Source organism: Diorhabda sublineata, chromosome X, assembly GCF_026230105.1.
Source record: "Diorhabda sublineata isolate icDioSubl1.1 chromosome X, icDioSubl1.1, whole genome shotgun sequence".
NCBI lineage: Eukaryota > Metazoa > Arthropoda > Insecta > Coleoptera > Chrysomelidae > Diorhabda > Diorhabda sublineata.
The window spans coordinates 17,220,945-17,236,270 of NC_079485.1; the positions used below are offsets into that span (position 1 = coordinate 17,220,945).

General features: G+C 28.5%; 1 protein-coding gene across 1 annotated transcript in view; it reads right to left on the bottom strand.

Moving 5' to 3' along the window:
- The window catches only part of LOC130451328 (agrin-like), a 212,769-nt gene that overhangs the window by 88,651 nt on the left and 108,792 nt on the right, over positions 1-15,326 (bottom strand). Inside the window, exon 3 of the mRNA XM_056790280.1 lies at positions 5,413-5,649. Coding sequence (XP_056646258.1) covers positions 5,413-5,599 — 187 coding nt within the window. The 5' untranslated portion in view covers positions 5,600-5,649. The remainder of the gene's footprint in view (positions 1-5,412; positions 5,650-15,326) is intronic.

A 15,326-nucleotide genomic window follows, 5' to 3' on the forward strand; every position in this document is an offset into this window, starting at 1 on the left:
AAGAAAACAAAAAATTGAAGACAATAAATAACATGCATATTTTATTCTCCTCAATCCAAGAAAAGCTAAATCTTTCTATTTAATATGAACAGGTAATAGTACACAACAAACGGAAGAGTCATGAAAAACTGCAATTAATAGCATTACATCTTGATAACTGAATAATTTCACACAAATGTATTCCAGTAAAGTGGACTAACTTCAATATATTTTCCAAGCTCTCGAATACTTATGTATTCATCGTCTGGGACTGAAATTATAGTTAAATACAGTATAAGAAATATGTATAAATGCAAAAAAATAATAAAATTTTTTACTTACAATAATTAATTAAGATTTTCGGTGGTTCTGAATTGTATTAATTATTGTAAAAATTTAAAAATTTTAAATTCATAGATTTGCAATATTCAAATTGATGTTCATAGAAATATTGATAAATTGATATATTGATTTTGATTACTATAGGGATTTTTATCAATTTTTAATTGGTTAGATTATGAATGACGTTGAATTTTTATGGGTTAGATAAGGATAAGTTGTAGTGAATGATGTTCAATATTGATTTGTTAATTTATGGTTAACATTAAATTTCAATAGGCTGGGTCATTATGAATGTAGCTGAATATTCATTGGTTAGGATATAAATGACAATAAATTTTAAAGGTTAGGTCGTTGTAAGTGAAGTTGAAATTTAAAGGTTAGATGAAGTTAGTTGGTTGTTAATGACGTTGAATTTTTATATAGTTTGTTTTTTCAAAATCTTAAATATATGCATGAATTACGCTAATGTTATTTAAATCAGTTTTCTTATTAATGTATTGATAATTTTGGGCATAATATGTTGTTTCTAAAAATAGATGCTTTTTGTAGTTTTTTCAGTTGTCAAGCATTGGCAGATTCATAATTCCTATTGTTGTGTTCCTCATGATAATGACCAATTTACTTTTTGTCATAATTTAAACAAAGTATTTCAGATACTATGTTAGGCAATTTATTGATGGTGTTTTATGTCTTCCTTTAGGGAAAATAGATTGTAAATTGTATACAGGGTGATTCATTAAGAATGTCCAATCTGTGAACTGTAGATTCTAGACCTCAAAATTTCTTTTTGAAAATTAATTTGCACTCTTATTTAACATTGCTAATAGAGGGCGCTAGTTACACTTGTTTGTGTTAATTAAATCAAAGTAAACTTTTTTTGGGTTAAACTAAAATAATTAAAAAATATTAAAAAGCGTTAAATTCTACAAAAAAAAGTTAGTCTTCTTTGATTCGTGTAACTCAATCGGTTATCGAGTTATTTGCTTCTAAAAAGTTCAATAAATTTTAATTTTTTCTTAAAAAAATTTTATTATTCCTTTAATATGTAACAATAACAAATTTGTAAACAAATTTGTTATTTATTACAAAAAGTAATACATTAGTATACCATTTATTAACAATTTGGTAATTAACAAGTGTAATAGTTATTTATCAAGTAATGCCTACGTATAACGATTTTTCCAATAATGAGATGCGCGATATGATTTGTGTAGTTGCTCAGTCAAATTATAGTGGTCCAGCTGCGGCTCGAAGATATTCAGAATTACATATACCCAAATCGAAGGCAACCCAATTACAAACTTTACCGAAATCTTTACAACCGCTTAGGCGAAACGGTGTCTTTACGCTTTATGGTATACTAATGTATTACTTATTCTTATTATTATCAAATTTTTGCTTCTACATAAACTAAAAGTGACACAAGCCTACTTAAAAAAATTGCCAATTTTCAAAGAGAAATTTTGATAACATAAAAAATTATTGCGAAAATCAAAATTTAAATTTAAACTTTGAACACCTCGTATCTCGGAAACTAGCAATATTTGCATAAGGCATGTTGAGCACAATCATCATATTTTGAGGTCTAGAATCTACAGTTCAGAGATTAGACATTCTTAATGAATCACCCTGTATAGAGATCGAAATTATGGAATAGTTTATATACAATATAGATACAATTTGCTATAGGAAAGGAGAATACCGAGAAATCGTTACCCTTTTTTGATACTAAATTTATAAGAAACGAAGATAATGAATTTTAATTGCTGTTATAGGAAACCAATTAGGTCTGGAAGATATATCAATTATCATTTATACTACTATCGTAACACAAAAATTAATTTAATCAAACAGATGAAAAAAGGGCTCCTCAAAATTTCAATTTCAGTTTCAAAAAAACATTAAAATACTTCACAAACTTTATTATGAAAACTCATATCCTCCATATCTTTTAAAACGAATTCTGTATAATACATCTGACATTGACATAAACATTGAATCATCATTTTCAAACGTCATTTTTAGCATTTCTATTCCATTATTTACATTTACCATATATACCACACATAAAATCAGTTACTCCTAAACTTTCTGGAATCTTCAAACAGCACAATATTGAAATAGCGTACAGTCAAACTCTTAATATTCAATCTATTTTTACTAAAGTAAAAGATAAAACACCAAATACCTTGTTTAAATTGTGACCATAAGTACATTGGTCCCACAAGAGTGATAGCTGATAGATGTTCATTAGCGACTCATGTCTATCATGAAGGACACAATATGAATTATGAATCTGCCAAAGTTTTGACAACTTAAAAAAACTACAAAAAACGTCTATTTTTAGAAACTACATATATTGCCCAAAATGATCAATGCATTAATAAGAAAACTGATTTAAATAACCTTAATGTAATTTATGCACATCTTTTAGATTTTGAAAAAACAAATTCTATGAAAATTCAACGCCATTTACAACCAACTAACCTTACCTAACCTATAAATTTCAACTTCACTTATAACGACCTAACCTATAAAATTTATTATAATTTATATTATAACCAATAAATATTCAGCTACATTCATAATGACCCAGCCTATTGAAATTTAATGTTATCTATAAATTAACAAATCAATATTGAACATCATTCACTACAACTTATTCTAGTCTAACCTATAAAAATTCAACGTCTTTCATAATCTAACCTATGGTAACCAGAATTAATATTTCAATGAATTAATATTTCTATCGACGTCAATTTGAATATTTAAAACTTTTAAAATTTTTACAAGCATTAATACAATTCTCCGGAAATATTGATTAATTATTTTAAGTAAAAATTAATTTTATTTTTATACATTTGTACATATTTCTTATATTGTTTTTGATCATAATTTCAGTACCAGACTTCTCTTTAAGTCTTTATTTTAATCTTATTTTGGTGTTTATGTATATATATATATATATATATATATATATATATATATATATATATATATATATATATATATATATATATATATATATATATATATATATATATATATATATATATATATATATATATATATATGAATTTATGAAGTGTTTGCTATATTATGTGCGATTTCTTATTGGGAACGTGGCAATGTTTCTAAAAATATATGCTTTTTCTAGTTTTTTTCAGTTGGCAAAACTTTGGCAGATTCATAATTCATATTGTGTCCTTCATGATAGACATGAGTCGCTAATGAACATCTATCAAGATATAATCAGCTATTACTTTTGTGGGAAGTTATCAGACTGATCAGTGACCTTTTCGACTGACCAATTTACTTTTTGTCACAATTTAAACAAGGTATTTCATATACTATGTTAGGCGAAAATTTAAAGATAAAACCAAAATATTAAGAGAAAAATAATACATTTATAAAAAGCTATTAAATAATGGCCCATCAACACGAATGAGGCCTTTTTTGTATCAACCGAATTTTCTGTTTCTTCCCAGGACGAGTGAGTGGTGACATAAATAATTGAAATTTGTCAGTCATGTCAGCTTACCCAACATGGATCACAGAGGTGATGGAGCTGGCTCCGAAAAATATGTTTCGTGATACAACTGGATGTAGTCGTTTATTCACAATGTATAATTAATATTGTGAGAAGTAATGTAAGGTGTATTTTAAATACTATTTGTAGTGTTATAAAATCCCAGTGTCAACATATGCTAAATATTCTTTTCCGACATTGGAAAATTTTGAAGTAACTTTCACACATCACATTATAGTAGGAATAGTTTCTTTATTGCAAATATGTATTAATTGATTTAGGTTAGTTTAGCTTTGTATAGAGTCTATCTCATATGGTCTTTCAACACTAGGTTTATAGTATCCATTCGAAGTCGCAGGTGTTGTCCGAAACTTTTGTCTTGAACTCGACCGGTGTTTGATAATTATTATCCATTATTACTATGTCTTTGAAAAGGAATATTTTTCGTTGCTAATAAATGATCACCTAATATTTAGTACTCACATTTTTTATATTTTTTCTATTCTGTCTTCCGATAATTCATTGTGATTATCAAAAGTTTCATTCTCGTAATAATTCATGGTAACATTCGATGGCAAGATTTTTGTTGGAATCAGAAATATTTCCAAGAAGTTTGGCAAATTTAATTACAGGAATTTTACCAGATTTTTCAGATACTTCGTGTTCGTGCCACTGCCTTAAAGTAAACAACACAGTATTCACAATGCAGAACGTAATTCTATTTTTAGGCACATGATTACGAGGCGAATGCCAAGAAAACGGTTTTCTCGAAAGGTACATGATTTGAATGCTTTGAGTTGAAAATGGTTTGTAAATGGTTCTATTTTATATTCTCTTCTATTATAAAACGGTCTTTGCGAAAGACCGATCCTGTCTCGATTTGACTATTTGGAGTTGGTTGGATAATTTTTTTTTAGACTGACAGACAATAAGAATAAATATATAGTCTTTGAAAAGCTTAGTTCAATTCTCCAAATAGAAAGTTTCAATATGCTTTTATTCACTAAGTGGATTATAATCATTTTTCATTTATGTGCAGTTTCTGACAAAACAATGATTTCGTAGTTACTAAAAAATAAATATTTCCCTTTCGTTTCAAGTTTTACCGTATATAATCGTAGTTCTATTTCACAGCTAATGTTTTGAATGATTACACTCACAAACAAGTAGGTTTGAAATATTTCAATAAATATTCAATTTTCTTGTCAGAAATAAATCATATATTTAGTTACATATCCAGGTTCTAGAGTAACTTCATAACTCTAGGAGTTATGTGATGTGGTCCCGATGCCTACCTTCAGATCTGCAGAGGTATCATAGATATTTATTTATACGTATCCTAACGGAGTCATGCCGTGAAAGAATGTGTATATTTGTTTTTTTAATACTTGATGTTGCGATATACCCCAAATGATTATCATTAGGAAAAAGCTATAGAAATTACACGATAAAAATATTATTTACATTGTTTATCTGCCTATTTGTATTTTTCGATTTTTGTAAAAATGCAGAAAAACATGAGTTGAATGATTTTTGAATCATTGAAAAAAGATATATTTTACCGCATTTTCCGTAAAACTTGATAGTTATGTTGGTTTGACTGGAGCACGCAGCTCGTTGTAATTCACATTGATTTCTGTAGTTGACACCGTCAGAACCACAAACAGATCGAGAAGTGGTATGATCACCATAATTTGGACACTTCTCAGGACAAGCACAGGTAGCATTTCGCCCATCGGGATTTATCATGCAGCGCGAACCAAAACTACATTCCTTATCTCTACAGGGATCACTTTGTTCTGCAACAAAAAAAAAATAGTCAGAAGACAATTAGGGCGAAATGGTCAAAATGGTTTGTTTTATTTCAAAATGAATACGCTAAGACATTCTACATTGGAATTGTTGCTAATTTATGATAATAGTTAAAAGCAATTCAGTTATGTAAGTTGTTAGTTTTCTTCAATTAAATAGACTTCATAACATTCTTATATGAGGGGCGAGAAGAAATTTTCTATGATTTATAATAAGTTTCTGTCAACTATGTAAAATGTCTTTGTTTGGGATAACCTATAACGAAAAATAGAATATTATTTGTTTGTAAATTGTCCTGTATTTTTAGACTGGCGGAATATCTGCATTACCTGGTGGTATCAATTGGAATCGATTGAGTTAATTATCGATTTGAAAAATGAAAGGGTAAATATGAGTTATTACCTTTTTGGCTGATGTTCTATTAGTATGTAACATTGAAATTTTATATTCCACGATAAATATTTTGTTATGAATTTCAAATGCATTAGTTATTCTATGATGATGCATTGTTTATGATAGAGAAAATGAGGATTTACTGGTATAAAGGATTTACAAATATTCAACTAATCATTCATATGGATTAACGTTGAATTTGATCTGAGGACAACGATATGTTCATTATCAGAAAGTTCATTATAAACAATTTGATGGTTAGAAAGAACAGAAAAAACATTAAGTAGGATAATGAAAAATTTCTTTTCTGAAGGATTCATCCTACTTCAATAGAAGGTAAAGTGCAATGTTGTATATGATTATTCGATGACCATTGAAACTGTTTTTTTTTTTATTTATGTTAATTCACTATCAAATGTATTCTTCACTCCACGACCTCACTGAAAAAAAAAATAGTTAAAGCAAAATGCTATTAACAAAGATACAGTAGCAGAAATTACAAAAGATTATAAATCTACTCATTTCAATTTCAATTAAATAACATGTTGAGAGAAAAAGTTGAAAATAGACGAGTTGAAGGATGTGACATCAAAAATATCTCGTTTTTTGTCATAATAGATATTTGTTCTTCTAATTTCTTCTCCATTGGGACAAAATTTCGGAAATAAACCATATTTGAACAATATAATATTCTTAGTTTCTGTTCAAATTATTTTTTTCGATTCTGTGATAATCAAATATCATACGAGTGCTTTGATCAAATTCATAAGAGTGCGGTTCAAATATAAATAGGAATTTTGCTATAAAAACGTTTATTTTTGAGTTACAGAGCTGAAATTGTAAAGTTTTTCCAGATACTCTCTGTAACACTCTAAACACTTTTGCTATCTTTCCGAAATACTGAATACACTATTATCCCCACCACTACACCAAAACTCACGATTACACTGTCTGACACGCGTTTTGATAACCAAGTTATCGTCTTCAGAGAATGAAGGTAGACTGAAACCTAATGACTTGATTTATCTGTTTTATACTGAATTTTTTTCACAAATAAACCTTCCGCGAAAAGTAATTCCAGCGGGAAAACCTCCATGGCGGGAATTTGCACATCCATTCATTGACTATAAAACTATAGAGTGGGCTGAAAGCAATTGGCTCTTTGACCCTATTAAAGCTACTCTTACATTTACTCAAAAACTTTCAAATACATCCAACAATCTATTATTGGATACATTTTTTAGCAATACCTGATTTTTTAGTGCATCAATATTTTAAATGAGTTATATGCTCTTTAAACCAGACAATAACGAATCTCTCAGTCTGCCAATATACTTACTCTCCGTCCCAATCACCACAGCTTATTTCATATTTACCACTCTTTACCAAATTTGGTATTTTATCCTTAGAATTGCTCAATAATTGTTTCAATGTATTGTTTGATTCATAAACGAATTTAAAACGCATTCTGCTAAATTTTCCTTCCAATCCTTTGCTTTAAACAGGAAAGAAGGTATTAGAGTAATTATTCCTTGTTTTTCATTTCATTTCATAAATCTATGATGACTGATTAACCTATTTACAATTCTGCTGCCATAACCGTTAAGTACAGCTATATCCTCAATAAAGGTTTTTTCCTTATTGTATCTCTCAATGGTAAGAGGAAAGCGAATTAACTTACTCGTTTGTATCAGTAATTGGAGACCATCTTATATTAGATATAATGAAAAGAATCAGTCGGAATCTACCTGCACATAGCGGTGTTTTTCCTAAATACATCAAATTCTAGCCTATTACTATTCCTAATTACTAAAGTATCTAAAAATAGTAACTGCCCATTATTTTTCATTTTATAGGTGAACTTTTTAGATGGATATTTTGAGCTGAGTTCCAAAATGAATTCGTCTACGTTTGGTTTTTTCGTATTGAATATGGCGAAAATATCATGCAGATACCTGTACCATATCCTGAGGAATTACTGAAACACTAGACGGATTTGCTTTTCAAAATGACTCATGAACAGTTCAGCCATAAACGGTGATAGTCTGTTGCCCATTGCTATTCCTTCGTATTGCTTGTAGAATTGGTTGGTGTACTGGAAATAGTTTTATTCCATACATATTTGTTAACTGTAAATATTCTTCTATTGCATCAGCTTCCAAATTATTAGATCTGAGTAAGTCCTCAAGGTACTCGGAGATCTGCGGGATCGGCACGCTGGGAAATGAAGAAACTTACATCAGAGGAGAATAAAATTTCCCCATATTCAATTTCTGTAGTCTTCAATTTTTTGATAAACTCTAACGAATTCTCCACTGAAAAACTCTCGGGTAGTTTCTGAAACTCCTTCGTAAACCACCTGGATATATCATAACTGGGTGTATAAATTGTTGAAACAATAGGTCTCATTGCCTTCCCAGGTTTGTAAATATTGGGAAGGCAATATATCTTGACAATGTTGGGTTATTTACGGATAACATATACCTGAGTGTACCGGTGACTAGGATCTTACAAGTGTTTCTCCACATTTGTGATCATTTTATTCAGCGGATTCTTTGAGATTTTGGTATTCACTCTCTCGAAATAGTCCTTCTTATCTATTGTAACAACTTTGTTTCCTTTATCAGCTTTCAAGTAGAAACAATATTTTCTTCTCAAACTCATTGACAGTATTCAAATCTCTTTTTCTGACTGATGGATTTTTATTCTCTCCCGGATGACGTGTTTAGCGTCATGAGGAAGATACTGAATGGAACTTTGAACATATTCAATCAATTCGCCAAGATCGCCATCGCCTGTAACAGCAAAACGCAAAATCTTATTCAACAACTCCATCTCTTTTTTGTCAAACGCTTGGGTGAAAGGTTTGCGACAATGTTGTTTGGATTCAACGAAATTTCTTGGGCTGCAGTTTCAATTTCTTCAATTTCTTACTCAAAACAGACATCTTCTTGAACTTTGAATTAATGACCCTTTGGTACAGGTATGTGGATGATATTTTCGCCATATTCAATACGAAGAATGCAAACGTAGACGAATTCATTCTCAACTCAATTCAAAATCTCCATCTATAAAGTTCACCTATAAAATGGAAAATAATGGACAGTTACCATTTTTACTTAGTAATTTTAGATAGTAATTAGTAATAGTAATAGGCTATAATTTGATATATTTAGGAAAAACACCGCTACGTGCAGGTACATCCCGGCTGATTATTTTCATTGTATCCAACATAACATGGTCAGTCTCAATTTCCTGGTACATCGGTTAATTCACTATCCACTTACCACCATCGAGAGATACAATAAGGAAAAGACTTTTATTTATTTTATTTAGGATGTAGCTATACTCAGCGGTCATGATAAAAGAATTGTGAATAGTTTAATTAATCGTCATACGTTCAAGAAATATATATATATATATATATGAAACCACTTTTCACTTTCATCGGTTAATTTACTTTGCTCTTACCATTGAGAGATACAATAAGGAAAAGATCTTTATTGAGGATGTAGCTGTACTCAACAGTTATTATAAAACAAGAGGTTAATCAATCGTCATAGGTATAAGAAATTTCTATGTGAAACCAATGTTTTCCAATCCCAAACTGAAAATCAAGTAAAATTTGCTCTGATACCTTTCAATCTTGTTTATACAGAAGGGTTGGGAGGAATATTTAGTAGAGTGGATTTTAAATTGGTTTATAAATCTATCAATATGTTAAAACAATTTTTGAGCAATCCTAAGGATGAAATACCAAATTTGGAAAAGAGTTGAATATATTAAATTAGCTGTGGTGATTGTGACGGAAAGTATATTGGGCAGACTAAGAAATCCATTATTGTTTGGTTTAAAGAGCCGTAGCTCAATTAAAATATGGACGGACCGAAAAATCAGGTAATGCAGATCACGCTGCCAGTCATAATCATGACATAAATAATAATAATGTGAAAATGTATCCAATAATGAACTGTTTAATGCATTTGAAAGCATTGAAATTGCTGCATGTAAAAATAGCTTAAATAGGGACAAAGAGCCAATTTCGCGAGAGAAGGTTTATTGTTGAGAAAATTTGGTATAAAGCAGGTAAGTCAAGTCATTATGTTTTAGTTTACTTCCAGTCTGTGAACAAGATAACTTGATTATCGAAACGCGCGTATGACAGTGTATTCATGAGTGTTTGTGTAGTGGTGGTGAAAACAGTGTAATCAGTATGAATATCGCCAACGGTTCCAGAAATTTCAACTTATTTCTCCAGAAGCTTCCAGATGATATTCTCGTGAAAATATCTCGGCTTGTCACGTAACCATTTGCACTAGAAAGATTCGCATTGCTTTTGAATAACAGTCCGCAAGTGCTTCTTTCAATAAACCAAATAAATACGATGGTGACAAATCGAGACTATAAGGAAGGAATTTCATTGTTTCTTGATCTATTTTGCGGAGACGTGTGCAAACTTTCCAGCGTGTGAATTTCGGTTCAAAATTCAGAAGTCTTGGCACCCATCTGGCTGAAATTTTGCGGTAATTGAGACGTTCGTGAATTATTTGCTCAATGCTCTTGGAGAGACACATCCCCGAATTGTTCGAGTGATTTTCGATACATTTCCACAAATTTTAAATAATCTTTGACCAAAAACACAATAATGATGCGTTGCGTAACAGACTCTAGTACATCCTTTTCGCCCATGTCTATTACTATTAGTTTACGACACTAAATATTAATTTATTAAAAAATACTGGTTTATATTCGAGTAACTCTCGTATTTTGAGAAAATGAATAGGACTGGAGAAATGTGATTGTGTTCATTAAGTTTCATATATTATAAAAAAAATATTCATGGATAAAATTGTTTTACTATTTTTTTGTACAAATTAAAAGCTAGAGCTTATTAGCGATTTCCTAAAGATGAAAATAATAACATTTTGTTATGAAAATAATCCATGTTTAAGATGCGTACTATTTCTTTATATAAAACATTTGAGAAACAAACTACATAAAATATCAGGGATTTTTGTGTGTATGCATTATAGAGAGTCTGCAATTCTTTTTTCTGATAAACAAAATAATTCCGTTTCATATTCAATTTCCATTTTCTTAGTTCAAAGTCCATTATATTTAGCTAGCATTATATTTAGAGCTACTTCGAAAATAATAATAATAAGGCAAAATGAATACGAAGTGTGAAACACATTAATTTTTATTAAAAATGATTTTAAACTGATGACCAAATTTATTTTTCCGGTCGATGTGACAATTTTCATGAAACATGACAATTATTAAGAAATTTTTTGACATTATTTATCAACCCATGATAATGTTCACATATTCAATTCTTCCTTGTTTTGACGCTATATGTGAAATTATTAAAGGTTTTCTTTAATTCGATATTTAGTGTGTCCTGTAAATAATATTTTGAATGTTAGACATTTTCAAGCTTTTTGGTTTTAGTTCTAATAATGACAAGAGGAAAAAACGGAATAATCATATTATTTGCAAAGCAGATAAAATTAGGCCAATTTATGACTGTCATAATTAAGATCTGAATTATGTCAACTAAGGAAAATAATAATAGTAATTTCCTAGGCCCATAGATTGTTTGGATGTGTAACGTTTTAATTTAGATTCTGTCAATTCGTGGGGTGAATTAATGAACACCGTCTCTCACGTTCTTGATTTATTCATGCAATACACTTAACTTATAATAATTTACTTATAAATATCACTTAAATAATATGCGATTACTTTTACTAATTCGTTCTTCTCACTTGTTTAAAACTGAACTTATTGCGCTACATAAACTTATTTATGCCACAAATAGAATTCTATCAAGTACTGTAACAAAAAGAAACACAAGAAATAAATGAATAGACTATTTGAAAGAATACTGTAACAAACCACCATCTCCTAGGTATCAAGAAATGTATAGCATTTGTTATTAAGAATTACAGCTAAACAGTCGTCAACGTTTCTTCTGAAAAACACTACATCAACATTTATATCATCTATTATTTTCTCTTCTACATATTGTTGTTATATTGTACATAATTATAAGTTTGAATAAGTACAATACCTTCTAGAAATTTGTCATAGCTGAGTTATGTACGTTGTTGGATTGAATCCCATCTATTTTTCAATACGTGTGCTATGAGATCATTAGGAATATTTGTGTACATTGAGACAACATGTAGAGATTTGATTTTGTAATTGTCAGGAATATGTAATGCATCTAAAAACTGTTTGAGTTTGAATGAATCTTTTGTGTAAAAACGATTTTTGGTTATTTTTGATAAAATATTGGCAATATATTGGGATCATTTATAGAAATGTGGCTGAGTATATGACACTATTGGACGCATTGGTATATTTGGTTTGTGTAATTTTGGCAATCCATATAGTTTTGGTGGTGAAGCATTACGTCTTTGTAATTTTTTTGCTTCATTTGCATTAATAGAGCCATTTATCTGATTTAATTTTTTGATAAGTATTTATATCACTCAGTTATTTTATTCTTATAATAATCTTCAGTTTTTTTGAGATTTATTTGGATTTGTTTTGAAATTAATCAACTTTTTGAGTTTTATGCTGACGGGATTTTATTTTGTGATTACTGATCGCATTTATTACATCAGATATGATGTATATGGTAATTCGAATACATTTTTATATGGAGTGAATTTTTTCCAGATGCTAATACTTCTGTTATATCTTTTGGTATATGTTTATTAGATATATTTTCAAACCAAAAGTCGAAGTTTATTTTGATATCGTCTTGTGCAGAGTTATTAATTGAATTGTTGAACTTTTTTGAATGTGCTTTTTTTTGTTTTGAAATTGTTCTTCATATATGGTTTTTTCTATTACCGTATACAGAATATGTTCTGAGTACAGAACCTACTTTTATACTTAAACCAGATCAAGTAGAAGACGATATCAGATCTAATGTAGTAAATGCGATCATAAATAAAATCTCATTATCATAAAACTCAAAAACAAATCTTAACAGAATATAAAAAAAATTGGAGAATGTATAAAATGCAATCCTCAAATTACATATTTACAACCAGACAAATGTAATAAAACACTAATAATGAACACCGATGATTATAACAATAAAATGACTTACTATGTGATGTTTCTAAGTGATACAAATACTTTTCAAAAAATTAAATCAGATAAAACCAAAATATTTGAAAAATAGATAATACATTTATAAAACAGCTTTTGGAAAATGGCTCCATTAATGCAAATTAATCAAAAACAATTATAAACACGTAATGCTTTACCACCAAAACTATATGGACTTTCAAAATTATACAAACCAAGTATACCACTGCGTCCAATAGTGTCATATAAATATATAAATTATAAATAATTATAAATAAAATATAAAATAATTATAAATTATCCAAATATATTGCCAATATTTTATCAAAAATAATCAAAAATAGTTTTTACATAAAAAATTAATTTATGCTCAAACATTTGCAGTACATATTCCTGACATATACAAAATCAAATCTCACGTTGTCTCAATGTACGCAAATATTCCTAATGATCTCATAGCCCACGTATTGAAAAATAGATAGGATTCGATCCAACAACATACGCTTATTCAAACTCATAATTATTTCCAATATAACGACAACTTTTTTCAACAACTAAACGGATATAAATATTAATGTATTGTTTTTCAAAGGATATGTTGATGACGGTCTGGTCTAGAAGATATCTCAATTATAACTCATGCCATCCCAAATCACGAAAAAACAGCTTCGTTATAGGATTAACAGATAGAGCATTAAATAAACTTTTCCAGAATATCACCGCGAAGTAATAAAAAAAATCCAAAATACTTTGAACAACAATCAATATTCAGAAAATAAAATTAATAGAATCATCCGACAACGCACATATAAATTACACAATAAGAACTCCAACTACACAAATAAATTCAAGTAAAGAAAAAAATACATATATAGCACTTGAAAATTGAAATACATTTTATCAAAATATAAAATCAATATAAGTCATAGACCACACAACACATTATCACCTCTATGTCCTAAAAATTACATAGGAATGACTACACAATACTTGGAGAACAGAATAAATGGTCACAAATACACCAAAAATGCATCGAGTGCTCTACACAAACATGAAAAAAATTAACATCATGAATTTGATTTTAAAAAAACAAAAACCTAAGGTCAAGAACCAAAAATTATTAATCAAACAAATGATATACATAAAACAAGATAAATGTTCTGTGAATGATAGACAAGATATAAAAAAACTTATACAAATTTACCATAAATTGATCAATTAGTTTATCTCAATCTACCTGGTATACATTGATATAAGTATATCAAATATAAATGTATATATATATATATATATATATATATATATATATATATATATATATATATATATATATATATATATATATATATACATTGATTCTAATACTATGTTTTTGAGATATCTAGTAATATATTTTTATCTATTCTACAAAAATTTTAATCATCAAATATTAATTGATCGTTTGAAAATGCTTCCAAGGAAGGAGCGAAACGTTAAGTTATACATCTTGTATCGAGTATCTAACATAAAGTTTGATTATTTCATCCAAACAACCTACGAATTTATTTTTTCCTCTTTATTTTGTTTTTGATAAGAATTCGTAGGGTCTTGTTTAGTTTTTTTGTAAATTTCATGATAACAGTTTTATTAGATTTATCTGCTTTCAAAATTTTTAGGTTTTAGTTATATTTTGAGGTTTAATATTGTGTTGTTATTGTTTGTTTTTCAATTTATTTTTGAAATTAGTGATAATATTACAAGTATCAGATCTTATTTTATTTTGAATTTCGTTATTTAGATGATTGGTGTTGCATTCAATATTACATAAGATATTTGTCTCAGGTAATTCTTTGTCACTAGAAATATTTTGTGCAAAATTGGGACCTAAAGATAAAACTTCTTTCACTTCATATGGTATGACAGTATCAGTTAAATTCTCGATCCATTTTGATTTTATTTTATTTGTATTTTCAGCAATAGGTTGTTGTTTTAATATTAGCTAATCAATTTTCTTAATATTTTTTTCTTTGCATTTTTCCTTAAATTTTTGAAAAATATCAATACGATATACTTCATTTATTTTAACTGTTATGTTTTTTAAATGATTTTCTAATTTTCTTATTAGAGTAGTTGATTCGGTAATAGATAGTTGTATGACTTGGAAAATAAATCTTGATAAAACGTG